At 37.5% G+C, this 22,593-nt stretch overlaps 1 protein-coding gene across 34 annotated transcripts in view; it reads left to right on the top strand.

The window, feature by feature from the left end:
• Positions 1 to 22,593, top strand: part of Nrxn1 (neurexin 1) — a 1,084,885-nt gene that overhangs the window by 1,049,115 nt on the left and 13,177 nt on the right. For 19 of the 34 annotated variants that reach the window (XM_051154322.1, XM_051155231.1, XM_051154535.1 and 16 more), the window contains one exon: positions 9,909 to 9,996. In XM_051154322.1, coding sequence (XP_051010279.1) covers positions 9,909 to 9,996 — 88 coding nt within the window. The remainder of the gene's footprint in view (positions 1 to 9,908; positions 9,997 to 22,593) is intronic. The other 15 variants (XM_051154409.1, XM_051155308.1, XM_051154762.1 and 12 more) reach the window with 1 other exon arrangement.

Consider the following 22,593-nt stretch of genomic DNA (forward strand, 5'->3'; position numbering starts at 1 on the left):
TATTGCTAAGTATTATACCAGGCACAAGAAAAGCAAACTTCAGTGTGTCAATGATTAATTACCTAATCCATAAAAGGATAGAGACTGGCTCCAGACTGGAAGAAACAACTGCATGGTCCATCACTGCATGATAAATATTTTGAGCCAGAAAAACATCAACCATATTTTCCACTGTAGAATTCATTGTTACTCAAAAGTATTCAACAAATCACTATGGATGAATGAGTTAATAAATGAGTAAATGCATGTGAGCGTCAATGGAAATAAACTGCATGACTACACTTGACTGTGCATTTATTTCTTGGTCTGAATCTGATGGCTTGTCTCAGCCAGTCCTTAGATCTATACAATTTTCATTTCAGACAGAAAATAAAACTTTTACCATATAGTTCGATTTTGAAGGAAATCTGAAAGACATAGTTTCCATGCAATTAAATAAAAGTTCATACAATATAAAACTATTGGAATAGAGTATTAGGAGACAGGAATAGCTAAGGGATACTAAATATGAAATAAAGATAAAAAATGAACATTTGTTTCCCCACGTCCTCCCACTCGTCTCAGTCCTTTCTAAAGTGGGATTTATCTCAGTGCTCTCCTGAAGGACAAGGATGCTTCATAAAAGTAGGCAGATGAACTTAGTGAAAGGCATTTTTAGCTTTGCCTTCCATCTAACCTTCAGTCATTCTTATTTCTTCTAAACATAATGTCAGGTTTTTAAAAATGCTTCTCTACCCTAAATTCCCACCATGAGGAATAATGTGAAAATCAGTTATAAAGCTTCACTGTCACAGAAGAGTGTGTATAAGGCAGATATAATCTGTGAAAGTTGCCATTTTGCCTCAGTTCTTATCTTCAAGTCTTAGGGAATATAGTTCTGGAAAACAATCTCTACTTTATCACTCTTATTTTGGGATGCTCACATATGACCAATGGCGAGAAACACAGTTTGTCATAAAAAGATATAAAGTGAAATTAGAGTTGGTGACCACAAGGCAAAAAGGAATCTTACTGTAATGATAGTAGCAAATTCACATGTCCTGTCTAATACTGCTTACATAATCATATGTACAAAATTATTTGTTCAATGCCATGGTTATTCTCACACAATAATTTACCTATGTAAATGCTTAAAGAAAATATGCAAGAATCTTAAGCAGTCATAAGATTTTAAGCCAATCCTATTAACTGAAACACATGCTGAAGTACAGATGTGAACTCTGACACACAGAAGTATTTGAAACTGAATAAAGCATATCTAAGTAGTTCTCAAAATTATGATCTCAAGATAATTTGGAAATGTACACATTCTATTTTAGTGTAATAAATGTTATGCTGTATGTCTCATATGAGTTCATTGGCACATTTTAAAAGCAGCAAGTATACCATTGGATATGTCTATTATAGCTAGAGATACAGCCTATAACAGGGAGCATTTGTGCATAGATCACCTTCAGAGAATCTCTTTCTCTCTGTGAGTCTCTCTCTGTCTCTGTCTTTCTGTTTCTCTCTCTCTCTCTCTCTCTCTCTCTCTCTCTCTCTCTCTCTCTGTCTGTCTATCTCTCTGTCTCTGTCTCTGTCTCCATACTGTCTTTTCTTTTCTCTTAGTGTGTGGATAAATGAACTCCCACTCCCTCTATCTCTGTTTATTTAAATGCTATAGATACCATATGACATAAAGCAACAGTGAAATATGGGTCCTAGGATACAATATGTTTTTATACACAGTGAACATGATTTACTTAGGACTTTAGTGTCTCTGAATCTGTGTACTGGAAATGAATACCTTATTGCCGGGCATAGATTGGCACTTCTTAACTCATTGACTAATTTTTCATCTCACATACATGTACTAAATAGCAATGCTATGGTGAATTGTATTGTGGGAAAAAGGAAGCTACCCCAATGCTGCTTTGTGTGAAGGGTCTGTTCAACAGACAGCATGGAAGGATGTTAGACTGAAGAGGGAATGTGTTCAATTACGTAGATGCTTAATCATCTTCTCCAATATTGCTCAGAATTCTCGTTATTGTCATGAGAGAATCAAAGGCAGCATCTTATTAATTGTAATATAAATTTAGTTTATTCTAGGTGTCTTCAAGTTGACAACCAAGACTAGCCATCACACTCTGCATTATGAGCACTTTCTTGCTTTCCAAAACAATTTACACATCAAATTTGATGCCTACAGCATACCTATGGAATAGGGGAATTATTATTGTCATTTTTGTTTACTATTTGTTCTTTTTTGTTTCATTGAGATAGTCCAGGCTATTCTAGAATTTCCCAAGCCTGAGGTTTCCCAGTGCTGGGATTACAGCCAGGAGCTACCATACCTAGGTTAGTTAGAGGAATCATTATGGTTCATATATACAAATACTTATATATGTATATATGTATAGTGTGTGTGTATACTAACACGTGTGTACATTATTAAGAATACAAGAAACAATCCAAGACAATAGGCATCATTTTTAAGACCAGAAATGAGTCTCCAATTCTGAACTAATATTTGGCCAGCACTGATCAACTTAATACAGCAGTCCTCAACCTTCCTAATGCTGTGACCCTTTATTTCAGTTCTTCATGTAGTGGTGAACACCAACCATAAAATCATTTTCATTGATAATTTATAACTGTAATTTTGCTACTGTTTTAAATCATAATGTAAATATCTAATATGTAAAATAGCTGATATATAACCCCTGTTAAAGGGTTGTTTGACATCCAAAGGGGTCGCATCCCATAATTTGAGAACTGCTGACCTAATAGGTGTTTCAGCAGTGCCCCATCCTCATTACACATTAATAAAACAGTCTGAGTCATGTGGAAGGAAGTAGTCAAGCATAGAAGCTTTACACTCCAATTCAGCTAGAATCAGTAAAGGATGAATTCTCTTAGTACAAACAAAATACCATTATGACATCTAAGATAGATAGTGCTCATTCTCCATTACTTCCTAGGGAGTTTTTTAAAAACTGTTGATCAGATGTTGGCTTATTTGAGGACCTTGATTGATGACCTTATCTGTATTCAACTAATAGACTCAATGAAATCAGAACATGAACTTTCTACTACGTTCATTGTTTCCATCCATACTCCTATACTTGCTGTTTTGTTCCCCAAGTACTGTGTGCCGCAGAGGTTCTCACACACCACCCATGGGGTTAAATAAAGCTCTGTCTAGAGGACACAAGTTCTGACAATACCTAGTACCTTCTAACCCCCACAAAATAAGATTTTGAATAATGAACTGTTGTGGCTCTGTTTGACACTGTTGATTTTGAATTTCCAATTAAGGTTCATTATTAAAATAATGCAAACTTTATCATTATCTCGTGTCTAGATTATTTTTAAGGGCATAACAGCATTACTAACAAACTATCGCTACTATTTGTTAATATATTACTAAGATACAATAAAAGACAAATTGACAGAGCTCTAATGATGACTGAAGGAAAAATACCTCATTACTAGTTATATTTTGAAGACAGAAGTTAATAAGAAAGACTTTGGAAGTTGAGTGGATTTCCACTAGTGACTTAGTGGAAAGTAAATAGAGAATGTGTAGTGTATTGGTATTGAAGAATACTAAAGGACAGTAAAAATTAAATAATTTACTTTTTCTCCTGTATGCCAAGAATTTAGTTACAGGTTTGTGTTCAGAGATTGCCTAGATAAACAGTAAACTGCAAGATTGGTACAAGTAAATAAATGACTTCCTGGATTTACTTTAAACAACAATAGAGGATACAGAATTGCCTCTGTGCTTAAGAGCACATGCTGTCCTTCCCAAGGCCACACGTTTAATTCCCAGTACCACCAAGACAGCTAGCAATTAACTTTATCTCCACTTTCAGAAGATCAGGGGTCTTCTGACCTCCATAGGCACCACGCACACATATGATAGCATACATGTACATTCAGATAAACTACTTATATAAATAAAATGAAGAAATCTTTAAAACACAAAAGCTAAAACAACGACACATGAAGTAAAACATATCATAATAAGACTTTCAAAAATAGAATTCTAGCATTCATATTTTTCTTCCTTTAGTGTTATTCTGGTTTTTTTGTTTTGTTTTGTTTTTCTTTTTTTGTTTTTTGTTTTTTTTTTTTTTGCTTGTTTTCTTGTTTGGTCCCATATCAAACAATATAATAGCTGTGCACATGTGTTCTTGTATATGTAATTGTTTCTTTTAATGAATGTAGTGGTGTCTTTTTTACACTGTGGTACTTATGCTTCTGCCACATTTTCATTTATTTTATGTTAATTATATTATGTAACTTTGTAAGCTATATCAAATCACTGAAAAACCAAGATGGCTTGGGATGCGTGAATATGTGTCTGTATGTGTACATGCATGGACACATGGTTGGATGAATAGATATCTTCAGTAAGAAAATCACAATTTACTGAAGGTATAGATGGTCTCACTAATTATATATATAATGGGGATGTGTTTTATTATTTTCTAGATCCAGTTTACTTATGTATAAAATGACGAGCTTACATGAGTGATCACTAGAGTCAATCTCATTGGAAGGAAACCTATGAGTATGCAGTGCCTATTGTGATTTTCTGCCTTGACCTGTTACATGCCAACAGTGAAACCTAGCTGGTGGAATCCTGCTGAGTGAGGCAATCCACTGCTGGCATGCTACAGTCAGAAATTATGTTTTGGCCTCATTACCAATAAGGATCTCAGTTTAACCTGTGTGACTAATTAGTCCATTCATTCTCAATAGTTGGGGTAGAGATTTATTTGAACAGCATTAAAAAGCCTCAATTTACATTTGTAAACATTTATCAGTGTTTAATTTGGAAATAGCCTAAATCGTTTCAAAAAGCGATTTGTCCAAAACCAAAGCTAATTGAACTCCCCTATTCTCTAGTTTCTCTTTCAGCACCTGTATTTTACCACCTGTCTTACACACCCAAATTTAGATTATTGAGAAAAGATTTTTGAGATGCCTTTCTGAAAGTTTAAACTTTTGACTGATCCTCCAGAGTTGCTTTTGCTAAAATTGGAAATGTGATATAAGAATAAAGCCAACAGTAATTCAGAGACTTATAAAGGAGACGTGTAGTTTTATTTAAATGTGATTATTTAGTTTCATGTTTTCTTACACCACATTCCTTTCTTGAATGCTTAATTGTGTTACATAAATTAGCTGAAAAAACAGCCCCTTTTAATTAGGCAGGAGTTCAACTTTCTTCTCTCTCTTTTCTCCGTAAAATGCATTTACCTGCAACATTATGTGCATGTTTCTACATATCCTGAGTTTTGCCTGTTAAGATAAGTAGAGTCCAAGGTACACAGAAGCGAGTGTTAATGTGAATATGCTCGATTTGCCATGCTGGAGCTTTGCTGTGCAATCCCACTTTCGCTCTTCCGAAAGCATTGCATACATTTTAAGCAGCTGAAAATTTTTTGAAGAAAATTGAATAGCTTTCAAGTCTGTCTTTTCCCGAAGCAGGGAGATGATTTATGGTCACTTTTTATAATAGCCTGGAGCATCAATTGGCAAAGAACATTAAAGAAATGTGAAAGCTGGCTATTTTCAGCAGTGTATAAGCTTTGCCCTAAATATTCATGAATGCCAAAGCTTACATATTCAAGTTTCGTAAATGAGTATACAAGTGGATAGGTTGTTGTTGTGTTGTCTTAGCACATACTTAGCTATGTCATTCATAATAGTAAGTAGCTCTTCTACCTGCATTTTGGATATATATATATATATATATATATATATATATATATATATATATATATATATACACACACATCTATTACATAATATATATTCTTATATATGTATTACTTCTATTGTGATATAAAGGAGAATAAACCTTTACAGTTAAGAAAGAACATTTACATTAAAGTTTTAGAATCAGTGAAGGACCATAACTGCATAGTTGGAATTGGCCTTTTTTCTTACAAAGCTTGTGCTGTTCGGCTTGATGTTCTTTGTTTGTACCTTTGCTGACAGGGATTAATATTCAGCTCAGACATGTGTCATGAAAATGGCATCTAGAGATGCTGTTGTTCTTAGCAAGGATATAAAATTTATTCACTCACCATATATATTTATTAACCATAAAGACACTTGATCTGTACTTTACTATTTTTAATGCCAAGTGATATATGTACTGCAAATAATAGGGGAGGGCACACCCTGTGAAAAAGTGTTTCTATAGTTTACATATTATCAAGTAGTCTCCCTGATATCCTTAAACATTAGGTAAATTGCAATATGGCTCCTGATTATACTTTACCCAAATCTTATATGTTAATGTTCGTATACAGAATGTGAAAGATCATATATGTGTCTCTCTGTGTGTATATATATATGTGTGTATGTGTGTATAAATACACACACATATTTGCTTACTTTTATGTGTGTATGAGAATGTCAGATTCTCTGGAACTGGAGTTATAGACAATTGTGAGCTGCCATGTGGGTGTGGATGCTGGAAATTGAACTCAGGTCCTCTGGAAGAACAGCCAAAACTCTTAACAGCTGAGCCATCTCTCACATTTTGATCCCTTTATTTCTCACTTTCTTTCCAGTTTGTCTGTCTAAAGGTATGGAAACTTGGTTTCTGTCGACATTTGAAATAAGATGCTTGCTATGCCCAACACAGGCACAGTTCTAGGACACATCAACACGGCTCTTTGACTTGTAAGTGGCTAAATGTCCACTTATCTAAACGCACTGCTATGTAAAGCTAATGCTTGTGTTTGAGAGCTATTCTGTCTCTTCCAATGGGTTGTCTCTCTCTGAAAAGGTTAGAAACATCAAGTAAAAGTCTACTAAAGAATGGAATTGATTAATGTGACATACTTGAGGTTTTTTAATACCACACTCTCAACAGTAAGTCAGAGAGAGTGAGACAGCTCCAAGCACAGTGAATTAAATTTCAATTACACAGCTTTGGCTAGAGAACTGTTGGTTAAATCTCCTTCCTGAATGATATTTGATTTTCTTTCCTTCTCAAGCTGCTTCTTGATTTTTTTTCCTTCCTTGAACTGCTTCTTGATTTTCCATACCATGGAGATTTCAACCAAGCCATCTATTAACCTGAGACTTTCACTCACAAAAGTATTGTTACTTTTTATCTTTTAATGAAAAAATATAACAAGACTATACATGTGTTATAAAAGGAAATTACATTTAAAAACATAACATGTATGTTTATAATAGAGGTGCGTTTGTGTGGTAATTTATTGTATTCAAGAGTGCTATTCAAGATACTGTTAAAAAACTTTTGTATTTTAATATACTATATTACGGAAAGGTACAACTTTTTTTTTTTTTTTTTTTTTTTTTTTTTTTTTTTTTTTTTGCTTGAAGTGGAATTATCGCTAAAGAAAATAGCTTTAAATAGATTAGCATGCATTATCTAAACAACTAGCCTGTATGAAACACTGTCTAATGACTTGTACATAGTAGTGATGAATTAATTTTAACAAGAAATCTTCTTTTATACTTGATGTTTGCCTAAGTCACAATTACCCCCACAAAGACTGAGGTGTAAAAACTACCAATGTAACTCTCAAAATTGAATATAATTGCTAATGTGAATCTTCCAGTTGAAAAATAGTATGTACAACTTTCAGTTAAAAATCTAAAACTTTACTATTCATAAATATAGCTCAAAATTATTTAATTAAAAAGCTCCACCTTCATGAAATACTAGTGTTGGTAATGTTGGAAATGTTCATTAACAGTTACAATATGATCATATTCTAAATAGTTTGCATGTGTTGATTTATTCCTAAAAACAATGCCTATTATAGCCATCATTTTTTCAGACAAGAAAAATAAAGCATAGTCAATTATTATGCTTTCATAATAGGGTTCATTAATTTTAGCACCTTTGCTAATTCTTGCTGAATGTGTCATAGAATATATTTTAGAGAATTTCAGAGCATTTCAAGCTTCTAACTTCCAGATATCCACAGTAATGTGCACCTGGATGAGCATCCTAGCAGGAACAACTTCTTGCATCTCCAGGTACCACCAAATGTGCCCCCAGATGCAGGAAGGACAGGGGAAGTAACGCCACTATTGGGAGGAAAGGCACTGGCTTAAAGAATATGATCATACCGTACTCCTCTTATGAAGAACATTACAACAGTAACAATTATCGATTGTACTGATACATTTAAAAGTCCTCAAGAAAAAAAATGAATGTTTCTCTTATAACTGTAATTATTAACTTGGTTCTGATTTCATTGAAAACGTACTTGTTCTGGGTGAGGACAATTGCTTCCTGCTAGGTGTTGTCCACAGGAAAAAGCCCACTATATGCTGTGGGATAGAATAGATGTTTCCGCAAAGGACCCTAATTCAATCTCATGATACCATATTATACATGTATACATGTGAATGATAAGCTGCAAGATGAATTTGTGCCAAAAGCCGGATGAATCTTTGATGAAACTCGTGTTAATGAGAGATGGAGAGCTGTTCAGGCCGCTGGCTGAAGGCTTTCTCTCTGAACAACTATGCTTCCAGGAAATCTGGTATCTTGAACTTCCTTCCTGTAAATGACATCAGGAGTGTATATGAATTCAGAAACTCTTTAAGAGGAGTTAACAGCCAAACCCAGTGAAGCTATGTCCACATGCTGCATAAAGTCTTGTATTGATTTTAAGGGATATTGGGAATACAGCTGCTTTATGAAATAGCGAATCTGGGCATGAAGATTTTTAAGCCTTTATTTCTCATTAAAGTTCATCCTTCCTTATCTCTAGTTTTTGTAAAATGTGTTTTAAATCTTTATCTCAGGCAACACTGTGCCTCTAATGCCTCCACCTCATGCCATGTTATTCCAACTCCTGTTAAATGGCTGCATCAGATTGCTCTCAACCATGCTGGGAGCAGCTCAGATCTCCTGCACTCTCTGCAAATGTGATGAGATCTCCTTCCCATGCCATGGACTTGGTCTGTCTTACTTTAGCATTAGCCCAATCTGATGTAAACCTTCACAAATTCCATGCAATAACTCCTCTGAATGTATTACTTCACATAAGCAGCAGTAAAGCACAACCTTTGATGCTTGTCAGTATGTTGGTTATGTGACTAACTGCTAGGATTTACACACTCTGATTTTTATGACAGCAACAGTTATCTTTTTGGCTGTAAGTGCAGCGAAGCAACTATAATGTCACAAAGGAAATGGTCAGCTCTCTCTGCCTACTCTGCACACACTTTTTATTTACTATTAAACCTTAATGATGATGATGACGATGAGGAAACAGCCTCTACTATCTGAATTTTGTAAAAATGATATTTGAGTATAAAATTTTAAAAACTGAAAAATATTTTAACTATATTTGATTCACTTTTGCACATAAAAAAAAAGACATAACTAATTTTTCTACTTATCCTTTTCCCAGTGATGACAAGCTACATCTCAAAGCTTTATGGCACTACCTCTTCACAAATGTAAAACGTTATGGCTGTTCTGCTTCAGGAAGCCAAGCACAAGTACTGCATAAAGCCTACTGGTGCATACATTGTAGCTCTCCAAGGCTGTAATCAATCTCAATTTGGCTATTTCTGCCAGGTTGTTTTAAACATCCGTGTGCCCCTGCATGGTGCTTTTCCTTGTAGCGCGATGGTTGAGTGTCTATCAACTGTACATCACTGTTTCGGTGTCTACATGTAAAATAAGTTGTAATTCAGGTCTCACATACAGGAATATGTTTCAGTGAGTGATCTAAACTATGATTGTGAATCTAAGCTCTATGTCTTGTGTTTGGGGGAAGGAATATAATGAACTTGGTTGCTCAACCTATAATGTAAACACAATTGTGTGTCAAAGGTAAAGGAAATGGAAAAGCCCTTTTAGGACACTTTTCATTAACGTACTGACTGTGATTCCTTTGCAGACCACGGATGATATCCTCGTGGCCTCAGCAGAGTGTCCCAGTGATGATGAGGACATTGACCCCTGTGAGCCGAGCTCAGGTGGGTTAGGTTAGTCAATTTTTTTTCTTACTTCCTTTCATTTTGTGTAAATCTTTATTGCATGTTATACTCTTTAGAAGAGATGCACACCTATGTGTTGAGGGCTTCCTTAGGCCACCTCAGTATTATATGGTCCATTATCCAGTGGGTTTTCAGTTGCATGTCACTGGTGGCAGTACATGCTGATAATTGATAATTTGGGAAGTAGCAGCAGGAAGATGAGAATCTCAAAGCCTTCCTGGCAATCTGTCTCAAAAAAATTACAAAACCCACCCAATAACAACAAAAATATTCTCCATTGGGCCTTTGTCTTTTAGTTGTGTAAATTTTCTCACCCTAAAAAAATGTTTAAAATTAGACTACCAAAAATAGATACTTTAGCTGGGTTGTGGTGGCACATGTCTTTAATCCCAGCAGAGGCAGGTGGATCTCTGTGAGTTCAAGGCCAGGCTGGTCTATAGAATGAGTTCCAGGACAGCCAAGGCTGCACAGAGAAATCCTGTCTCAGAAAAACAGAAGAAAAAACAAAAAGAAAGAAAGAAAGGAAATATATTTCAGGAAAAAAACAGTGGGGAAGGAAGCACCACACATGATTACTCACTGTTCACATTCTAGTAGCTTCCAGGATCTTTTTTCTATATAGTTTAGAATAGGCTTTTCCTGTGATTGCTTGTAGTAAAATGGAAAATTTACAGCGTATTGCAAAAAAATCACTCGACCATTGTACTGAAAAGCCTTCCTATGAGTCAGTGTGCCATAAAGTTATCTTAAGTGATATATTTCCAATTTTTGGAAGTTGGAACACTGTGGTGATAGTTAAACAAACAGCAGGTAATGTCCTTGATGAGTTTAAAAGAGGATGGTAGTACCAGGAGGATAAGAGGGAGGGGACTATACTTGGGATGTAAATTGAAAAAAAAAAAAACCATAATTTTTCATGGCCAGAAAAGACAATATTTGTGGGTTACTCAATAAATAATACATGCTTTTAAAAGAGAGAGAGGGGGAAAGATGTAAATCTTGCCATATTTCCCCAAAATTAAGGCTGCATTTTACTCACAGTTGCCTCCTAATTTCTCCTTCTTTGTGATGTGATTGCATCTCATCTGATGAGGATGCTTTTAAACAGCACTTATGCTGTTAAATGGAGACAATGGGCCCTAAGAATGAATGAATCCCAGTCTGCTTCCACCAAATATTCAGAGTAGTAGACACATTCCCATTAGTGCTGGTTTGATTCCCTTGTGTGTATTAACATAATGACTACAGGAGATGTGATCTGCCCACTACCTGTTAGCTCATGACCTTCATGGATCTTACCTAGAACCCCAGAAGAAATTGTTACAATAAGATAATTAATTTTTACTCTTGTAAAAAAAAGTGCCAATCTAGAGTTAGTCTAATGCTTTTAAAATATGAAATATTTTGGGTTGCCTAGGCTGCATCTCTGTTTGGGTATCACTCATACTGTTGTCACTACTAGACACAGGTGCTTAAGAGAAGGTGCCAGTGAAGGGGAAGTGTACCACAGTGCTTTCTCAGCTGGAGCTGCAGCTGAAGCTGGGAGTCCCTGGCTGGCTTCAACCCTCCTTCTCAGTAGATTGCCTCCCACATGACTCTCAGCCCAAGAACTGTATGTCCAATGTTGTCAGGTCCCAGCCCATGGGAAAAATCGAATCAGGTTCACCTGAAAGAGGGAGTGGTAATTGAAAGTAGGATACAGAGATGCGAGAAATAACGAATCAAGTCAGGACATTTCTGATCAAGATTCACTTTATTGCTGACTGGCAGGAACATATATATGGCAAGGTCAATAGGATCTATTCTTATCTCACTCACCCTAGCCCCCAGGCAAGAATACAATAGCCTAAATCGCTCCCTGTAGAACTTCTTAGTTCTCTGAGTAATTCCTTGTAAGAACTTCCTAGATCCTCTGGGTGGTTCCAAGTTGAGACTTCCCTACTTCTTTCAAAGGTAAATAGTCCAAGGATAGCCTAGAACACCAGACCTCCTGGTGAGGTAAAGGTCGGCAACTCAAAGGTCACAGCATACAGCCTAAGCACAGGATTTCTGACATGGCAGAATTTGGCACGGGTTCCCACACCACGTGAGTCTTCCCTCTCTGGTGACCATTTATTGGATTCTACCTCATTGATCTCTATCATTTTCTCCTGATTGTTCAATCAGGTCATGCTCTGTGGCCCCAAAGTCAACGTCCTAACAGTATTTCTTTTTTATTGCATTTCCTCACTAGTCTATCTCTCCACTAAATAAAAAGTGCAGGATGACATCATCATCTCGTAGTTGTCGTCGTCGTCGTCATCATCATCATCATCATCATCATCACTGATCTTTTTTCTGAATCATCCACAATGGATGATTACAATAACAAACACTAAATTGTGTGTGTTTATGGGAGTTAGACTTTGTTTTTATAATTCTGAAGGCAGTTGTCTTCGTCAGCACCTATACATTATTCCAGTGGTAATGAGAAGTGCAGAGGTGCTGACTAATTTGCAGTGCTTGCTGATTTTCCTCTGGCTGAATCCCTCTACTATTGAGTATCGGAGATCATCCCCTTTAGACAGAACTCTTACCTTAAGAACAAATTAATAAAAAAAAAGAAAAAAAAAAAAAAAAAAGAACCCATCAATCCAGTGTGAGGACTTTAATTGCACTTGAAATTGCCACTTTGTCTTTCATCTTGAGCAAAATGCTCTAATTCCTTGAGCATTGCTTACAGGTCCTCTTAAACAATTGCTCTTTGGTCTCTGCATTTCTCTGGGTACAGTGGACCTAAGAACAGGAGGATGGAAAAGGAGAAAAAAGGTGGAATATTGGGAAGAGGGAGAGCACCCTTTAGTCTTCTCCTTCTCCATCTTAATTAAAAAATGTGTGTTTTGTGAAAGTAAGTGCAGGTTCCTGAGGACATGAGAGACATGAGCTCTCCTAGCACTGAAGCCTCAGGCCACTGTGAGGCGCCCTGGGTGGATGCTGTGTACTGAACCTGGGTCCTCCCCAAGAGCATTGCATCTTCTTAACCCCTTTGCCTATCCTCCAGGCTTCCTCCTTTTAATTTAGCAAACATTTTCTGCTTCCTAAATGTCCAAAATAATGGGAACCACAAAGCATCTTGTCAACAGCTGTGTTTCAGATAGTCTTGCTGTCCTCTCTTCTTTACTGAGTTTATGATTATCTAAAGGACATTGGGCACCAAACTCCTACTAGTTTGCCAATGTGTTGTTGCATCCTCACCCATAAGGTGAACAGCATGAAGCAGGGACCTGTAAGAATGCATACCTCCATGGAGCACTTATTCTATAAATTTATACATTTTTCTAATACATTGCTGAACCAAATACAAGATATAAAACCACTGATTCTGTACAATAACAAGTATTTTAATTTTTTTTTGTGTGTGTATGTGTGTGTGTGTGTGTGTGTGTGTTTGCATGCCCATGGAGGCTAGAGAAAGATAGTAGGTAACTACTCTATGAGCCATGATTCTCTGTCTTGTTCCTTTAAGACAGGTTCTCTCACTGTAAACTTGTCACTGTACTTGGAACTTGCAATGCATTTTGTCTAGGCTGGATGATTAAGGAGTTCCCAGGATCTGCTTTCCTCTGTTTTCCAACACTGGGGTTAAAGATATTGAAGCTGTTTTATAATTTTTAAAAATTTGTTTCTGAATCAGGGTTTTACTATATAATCCTGTCTAGCCTGGAACTTGTGTAGACCAGGCTGGCCTAGAGCTCATAGAGATCTATCTGTCTCTATGTCTGGAATTAAAGGTGTAAATAACCAAACACCCAGTGGTAAGGGCTTTTTAAAAAAGGTAGGTAATGGGGATTTGACTTGGAGTCCTTGTGCTCAAGAATCTGCTCTCTTACAAAGGAACCATCTCTCTGCCTCCTCTTGCACTTTCTTATACAGCATGGTTTATTTAACTTTCTGTCTTGCCATGTCTCTCCTATTAATCCTTAGTTTTCTGCATCTCGGTTCTTGTTAGAATAGGTGGGTACTATAAAATGGAGACTGCCACATTTGTGTGATCACTGAGGCCAGGTGTTTTGGTGACCTTACTTGTTCTGCACATAGTGGTGTGCCATCAAGGGATTTTCTTTTTATATTGAATTTTATAAATGACATATTTTTCTTTTTTTTTCAAAGATTTATTTACTTATTATGCATACAGTGTTCTGCTTGCATGTACACTTGCACACCTGAAGAGGGCACCATATCTCATTATAGATGGCGTGAGCCACCTTGTGGTTGCTGGGAATTGAACTCAGGACTTTTGGAAGAGCATGCAATGCTCTTAACCTCTGAGCCATCTCTTCAGCCCAAATGACATATTTTTCAACATTGACTTTCTCATTCCACTCTCTGATTTCCTTTCCTGGGTCTTCTTTCATGTCACATGTAATATTATGCCCTTAGCAAAATGATATTATTTGTAGGATAACATCAACTAAAATTCTCAGTTTATATAATTTGTCTACTTCTTATCTATTATTTGACAAAAACTGTCTATTTTAGCTATCAATGCAGATTTTCTGGGTATTTCACTCTCCCTGAATATTTATGTGCGAAAAATTTATAATCATGCGAACCACCACCGCTGTGCCACCGACATACTCATTTGGAGTGGGGTGGGTGGGGGTGGAGATTGTTCCTTTTAATTGTGTCACTGCTGACATCCAGATGAATTCCTGCCTAAAGATGCTGGCAAAATAAACATGGAAAGGAAGCAGCCTCTTCCTGAGGACCAACAAATTACACCTTTTTAAAGCAATGGATGCATTTGATTTGCTGTGTGACTGCACTCAGTACTCTTGATGAAGAGGGAGTTTTGTATTTAGTGATTAACTTCACCGTTGTTCCAGTGTTATGCAGTCATTATGAGCATCCATGCCTCTGCCAGGCCTGGGAGGGAAAACACGTGGATATCCTGATGTTTTAAACCTTGATTGTTTTTCAAGGACTATTTTTCATTTAATTTTTTCTTCTGATTTTCAAGTCCTTTATCCAAGACATTAAAATATCACCTGCTTTTTTAGAACTGTTTCAAGCATTAAAGTGAATGTCTTTAAGGTAATTATTGCAATGCCTGGAATAAAGCTGAGCACAAACAGCTGCTTTTCCTCCTTCCGATTCATTTCTATAAAATATCCAAGCTATTTTCCCCCTTTACATAATGCTGTTACTTTTTTTGGCTGAAATTGATGGGCAACTGATGAAACCACTTGGACCTCCTGATGGGAACAGAGCATGTTGAAAGTAGATCAGGGACAACCCCCTGGGTGAGAACACATGGAACCCAATTACAGTTGATTCCAGTGACACTGTCCTGCGCGGTTAGAATTGGATGATAGCTCCACGTTGGTACAGTCAGGGATTGAGAGTACAAAATGAGGACAAGCGATGCAGGACACCTAACTAAATCCCATCTCCACAGGCAGAAACCTCATGTTCCCACTGGTCACAGGCCGTCATTGTCCAAAAATGCCCTCTTTCTGCTGCATGGTCACTCACAGATGGATGACCTCCAACATGGGTTTCCTTTGGAAAAAAGAAACAAATAGAAACCCACTTGCACCTACTGTGCTTTTCCTCAGCCAGGACACGTGCTTTTCAGAGGGGAGGAATGGAAACATTGACATCTCATCAATTGATTTATCTTATCAATTGATAAATTCTGAGATCAAATACATCCATTTCCATTGTGGTTTTGTGCCCTCTTTTGAACAGAATATTTCTCCATACTAGTGGGCAAAATCTACGGTATGATTTTTATGATTTGGTATGGAAAGTTCCTGATGAAGAACTCCAATTCGCTCCTGCTTCCTTCAAAGTATTTAGAAAATCCTCTTACACATACAGTGGTGAGGCTAGCGTGTCACATCATTTTATACTTAGGGATGGATAGCTAATTAAGCCCTGGAGACGTCTCAACTAAGTGATCTACTGTTGCCCTAGAAAAATAACTCTTACTTTTATTTTATTTTATTAATTTATTCATATTATATCTCAATTGTTATCCCATCCCTTGTATCCTCCCATTCCTCCCTCCCTCCCATTTTCCCCTTATTCCCCTCCCCTATGACTGTGCCTGAGGGGGGACTTCCTCCCCCTGTATATGCTCATAGAGTATCAAGTCTCTTCTTGGTAGCCTGCTATCCTTCCTCTGAGTGCCACCAGGTCTCCCCACTCAGGAGACATGGTCAAATATGAGGCACCAGAGCACATGTGAAAGTCAGACCCCACTCTCCACTCAACTGTGGAGAATGTCCTGTCCATTGGCTACATCTTGGTAGGAGTTTGAAGTTTACGGCCTGTATTGTCCTTGGCTGGTGCCATATTTTGAGCGGGACCCCTGGGCCCAAATCTGCCTATCATAATGTTCTTCTTGTAGGTTTCTAGGATCCTCTGGATCCTTCAACTTTGCCATTCTCCCATGCTTCTCTCATCTAGAGTCCAAATAGGATGTCCTCCCCTCTATCCCAGTTTCCTGGTTAGTGAAGACTTTCATGATACATGCCCCTTGGGCTAGTATACAGATAAAAGTGAGTATATACCATTTGACTCTTTCTGCTTCTGGGTTAACTCACTCATTATGATCATTTCTAGCTCAATCCATTTGTCCACAAATTTCGGGAATTCCTTGTTTTTAATAGCTTAGTAGTATTTCATAGTGTAAATGCACCACAGTTTCTTATTCCATTCTTCTACTGAGGGGCACTTAGGCTGTTTCCATGTTCTGGCTATTATGAATGAGGCTGCTATGAACGTGGTTGAGCAAATTTTCTTGTTGTGAGCTGGAGCATCTTCTGGGTATATTCCAAGGAGTGGAGTAGCTGGGTCTTGCAGAAGCCCCATTCCCAGTTTTCTGAGATAGCACCAGATAGATTTTCAAAGTGGCTATACTAGTTTGCATTCCCACCAGCAATGAAGGAGTGTTCCTCTCTCTCCACATCCTTGCCAGCATGTGGTGTCGCTTGAATTTTTGATCTTAGCCATTGTGATGGGTGTTACATGGAATCTCAGAGTTGTTTTGATTTGCATTTCCGTGATGCCTAAGGAGGTTGAGCATTTCTTTAAGTGTTTCTCAGTCATTTGATATTCCTCTGTTGAGAATTCTCTGTTTAGTTCAAAGCCCCATTTCTCAACTGGGTTATTTGGTTTGATGGTGTTTAATTTCTTGAGTTCTTTATATATTTTGGATATTAGAACTTTGTCAGATGTAGGGTTGGTGAAGAACTTTTCCCATTCTGTAGGCTGTCGCTTTGTTCTCTTGACAGTGTCTCCTACCTTACAGAAGCTTCTCAGCCCCATGAGGTGCCATTTATTAATTGTTGACGTTAAGGCCTGGGCTGTTGGTATTCTGTTTAGGAAGTTGTCTCCTGTGCCAATGTGTTCCAGGCTTTTAATGATAACAATAGTCAGGGTCTAAATCTCTCCTTTCTCTTCCTCTTTCTTTCTCTCTATGTCTCTGTGTCTCTGTCTCTGTCTCTGTCTCTCTCTCTCTCTCTCTCTCTCTCTCTCTCTCTCTCTCTCTCTCTCTCTCTCTCTGCGTGTGTGTATGTGTGTGTGTGTGTGATCTTTTATTGTGGAGATGAGCCATCAGCCCAACCACTCCAAACAATCTTTGATTGGATGTCAATTACATTTCATGCATGGAACAGGCCTCAGATGTATGAGTGTAGATATTTATACGTAACAAGCATCTTTTGGATTATAAAGACTGATCCCATGATCATCACAGCTTTTAGTCTTTACTAACATTATTTTGTTTCCCACTTTAACAAAACTATAAGCCGTTTTCATAGCTGGGGGGATTCAGAGAGATTGTTAATTACATAAACCTGTTCTCTGACCATTCTAGTTGAGAGAAAGTGGACTTTTGGTTTTTTGAAATGCAGTTTTTTTCTTATAAAATTTAGGAACCTCACAAATACAGAATTCGCATTTACAATGTTCATTTAAGTAATTCCCTGGAATAAATTTAAATTTTATGGCAAAAGGTCCTTCACATGTATTACTATTCGTTAGGGAAAATTTGCTACAATTACTATGCAATTTTGAGTGGTTTTACAGTATGCTATTTTGAGAAAAGATCAAAGGATTTCTATTGAACTGAAACCATTAACCAGTAGGAATAAAAATATGTATATTAAAAAGCTGCATTTTTTCATTAAATAAGTAATCTCAGTCATTTTAAGGAATATATCATTTATTAGACCATATTTTGAGACTGATTAGAAGATAATTTTGTTCTTCATTTAAATTTGGGTTATTTATTATGCAATTATTCCAAAGTGAGTCTAATTAGGCAATAATAGCCAACACATTGCTTTTAAAATGAAGGACTTTGAGCTACAGCCAGAAAAATAGCATAATAAATGCTGCATTTTCAGGAACATTAGAGTGTCTCCAGAATCCCATGGGCCAGTCAGCATGAGGAGCAGGTGGGCATTGTGCAGAATGGGTGGCTCTAGTCTGACATTGGTGAACGTGCTATCAGTATACAATATGCTGGCCTGCAGCTGTGTTTCGTTTGGTTGACTTTTTGTTTTTATTATATATAAATTTAATTCTGTAGGATACTAGCACAAAAGTAAATGGAATATGGCCACAATAGAAGACAGGCACATGTGTCAGTCTCCTTCCCTCCTTCCTTCTTTCCCTTCCTCCATCCTTCCTGCTTTCTTGCTCCTCCTCTCCCTTCCTTCCTTCCTTGTGCTGGGACCACACTGCAGCATTTCTCTTACCCTTAGCTATTACAGTACCTCTGAGATATAATCCCCACCTCATCAATCTTTTCTAAACTGGTATGTAGGGATGAAATTTTACATTAAAGGAAGTTAAACTACAAGGAAAATGTATTCCAAATTATTATAATGAGAGAGGTGGTGTTGGAATTCTTCCTGAGTGCAGAGTTTATGGAGATGGAAAGCAAGGAGGCAGAGTTTTTAAGACAAAAGTTGGAAAAGCTGGGGGTGGGATGATTGTTTTGGGTCAATAGTTTCAGCCGAAGGACGTTTCCCTAAAGTGTGGAGCTGCCTCCCACCCCTGCCTTCCCAGAAGAAACTAGAGAATGAGGGCATTACCTCCTTGATGTTTATATTACAAGGTGATGGAGTCCAAGGCCCTTCACTAAAATTGACTGGGGTTTTAAAACAGGAGGCTTTTAAAATATTTACATATCAAACACCAGACAAATCATTTAGAATTACAAGTGTCCTATAGAAAGAAATGTTAAAAACCAGAGGTCAGGAGAAATCCTGTCTGGTGTTGAGTGAAGCCAAGTTAAATTGCGCAGGTTTGCCTTCACCAAAATTATGTCAGTACCCAAGGTAGGCATTACCAGAGAAATTAGACTCCCCTCTCAGGTTCTTAGTCTGCTCATAGAAGAACCTCCCCATTGAAGAAAACTTCTGGATAATTTTATTAGAGTTCAAAATTAAAGCCCAGGGCAGGCAAGCTTCCTGGAAGAGAGAGTGTACATCTCTGAGCCCTGCACTCAGGAGGCAGAGTTAGACAGTTGAGGTCAATCTTAACTGCACAGCAATTTCAAGCTAATGGCAGTCACATGAGACATTGTCAGAGGACCAAAAAAAAAAAAAAAAAAAAAAAAAAAAGTGTCAAATAACACATGATTGGATACTTGTATAATTAGCATATATTTGCCAAATTTGGTTAAACCTGAAAATATTACATATACATATATATGCTAATACCATGATTTGCAACACTAAATAAAAATACTTGTTCACCAATGGCCACAGAATGCATTTTTAAGCAGCCTGTGTACATGTACAACATGAAAGCATCGATGGCTTGTTTTATATCACAACTTTATTAGAAAATGCTAAATTACCACATAATCTTCCTAAAGTATACCACATATACTGTTGTGCTTTGGAAGGAGACAGTGTCATGCACCCCACACTCTAAAAGCTCACCAACCATGAAGAGAGACATATAATATATTCAGAAAAATATGGTGTAAGTTTGTCTCTTATACTCTAAAGCCATGGAAAAATGAAACTGTGTTCTATTGGAATGTGTGCCAAAGCCATATTTTGATAACAAGGTTGGTTTCCTGTGGAGTTTTCTTGGGACCTTACTAATTCTATCTCCTCAGCTGTTATGAAGGGTAAGCTGGCATATCTGGACTCCACTCCACAGGGTATGCTGCCTCCATGAGGAGCCAATATGCCTTCTTGTCATCAGCTCATATGCTCCTTGGAGCAGCAAATGCTGCAGTCGGTGCCAACCTCACAGGTCTCATCTCCACACACTACATATTAAAGAGATCACTGTCATCATTATTAGATCCTCACTTAGTCACACAGTGATATAAGCCTGATAGTGGTAAGAAAACAAGAAAAGCTTTAATAAATTGTCCTTGTTTAAAAAAATGATGCACTAAAGAAATCAGTAAGCAATCAAAACAAATAACAAATAAGCAGACTTTTAAAAAGAAGAATGACAAGTATGAACTGGCTATACCTGGAAATGCTAAAAGCTTTTGTTTCAGTGAGTGAATCTGGATACATGAGTTTAAATCCAGGTTCATCCTCCTGATGTACAGTCAAAAGCAGATCACTGAACTTGTGCATCTGACTTCTAGCATCTACAAAATTACATGGATAATATTCAATATGACACTGTTATTATGTTGATAATAATAAGAGTGTGACTGTGAAGTATTCGGTACAGTCTGCTACATGTAACCTTTAATAGAAAATAGCTGTTATAGTACTAGCAAAATCAGGAGTAAATAAGCAAAGAGCAAATAAGAAAGAAAAGCAACTAAGAAGTAATTCACATAATCAATGGAAATAAATCTACTTCCCCAGCCTAAAGGAGACATTAGTAGTTGGCAATTTAACATCTACAGCTTAGTAAGTCAAGCTCTGCACTTCAGCTTCATATGCTTGTTCCACTGCAATGGGAAAAGGACGTATATTGCTAGTTATTATTATTTGAGAAAGAAAAAACCTAGGCCTTGCCTCACAGAGCTTTTAAGATAAAGAATGATAATCTATCCTGTTTGTTCTATTTCCTAAGACACTCAAAGATGCTCTCTGTAGCATGACTACAGAGTCATGTTATCCCTACCCACACAATATCCAACCGCTGCAATTGTGACAGGTAGCTTGTTGCCATATTTTCCAAGGCTAGCTCTGATAGGCTTGAGGAGGGAGGCCGGTAATCTAATATCTAAATTTTCACCTTGGCTATTACACTTTAAACAAAAGAATATAATCATTTTACAATAAAAGAAAAATGGGCCAACAGTAGTTCTGTGCCTGGAATGTATAAAGATGCTCCCCCAAGGTGAATATACCTAGTTTTAAATCAGGAGACCTGAACTCTACCCTAGTACCCAGAGAGCAAGAGGCTCAGAAAGATGTTATGCAGACCCCCCCCCCCCAGGCAAGAAGTGAGACTCCTCAGACTCAGAATGCAGTCCCAACAGAAACTCTTCCCTTGATTTCACCAACACAACATTATGGACCTTCAGATAAGGAGAGGAAAGAGAGGAGAACATTTTTAAAAGAAACTCTAAGCCCCAATCAAAAGAGTTCTTACTTCTAAAATCATTAAACACACCAGCTATTACCAAAGAATAGTCTGAAATGGCTGCTTTCAGGGCACCAAAAATCTTAAACCATCATAATGAAAACTTGAAAGATGGAGAAATGTACTTCACTCCAACAATAGCTGCCAGAGAGATCCATTAAAAATAAGGAGTTTCTCAGTTAAGTAGAATCACACTCCACACATAGCTGCCACAGTTACAGGCCTGAAGCAACACAGCCACAATATAGAGGACAACATGACATGGTACAGACAGCCGTTTTGGTAAGTGGCTTCACAGGGCCTCCACTCATGGAAAGAGGGTCTCAAACATGATTGCCTCGACAGAGAAAACGTCTCTTGCCATCATCACGACGCCACCTGAACTGTGGAGGATGGTGTAGACTACAGATACACAGACGTGGATAAAATCATCAGGTCATCATGCGTTTTTAAAGATCTTTGATCATTTCAGAGCAGTTAATCACTTATGGTTCTGCCTGCTCTGAACCACCTAGTGACTCCTGGTGGTGTAGAATTCAAGTGTTACCATCATGGTCAGAGGAGAAAGTGTTGGTCAAAGGGAACAAGTTGCCCACCACTGCTTCAGCAAGTTAGCTACTGGTTCTACACTAGAAATTAAATTTTAATCCAGTCTTATCTTACTCACTCTGTGTTGCATATGGATGATTCGATGGTTATGGCAAAGACCAGCAGCAAAAGACAGGTACATCATAAGAGGTGAAGAGGAATATGCCAGGACAGACAGAACTGCACAGCTGCTTAGGGCAGGTGCCAGCTGCTCTATGCCTCTGTGTGTAACACACTGCTCAAGTACAAAATCACAACAGATTACTCTGGAATCATGAGTGTAGATGCATTAAACAAGAGAAAGTGCAATAGTCACAGACTTTAGGCTCAGGAAGCCTAAATTACCTAAGCTATTTGAGACTGTTTCCTTTCATTTAATACCCATAGCTGCAGAGCTCTGGCATGTGGGGAATAAATCCGATAATA

The sequence above is a fragment of the Acomys russatus genome, chromosome 1, assembly GCF_903995435.1.
Source record: "Acomys russatus chromosome 1, mAcoRus1.1, whole genome shotgun sequence".
In the NCBI taxonomy this organism is placed as follows: domain Eukaryota; kingdom Metazoa; phylum Chordata; class Mammalia; order Rodentia; family Muridae; genus Acomys; species Acomys russatus.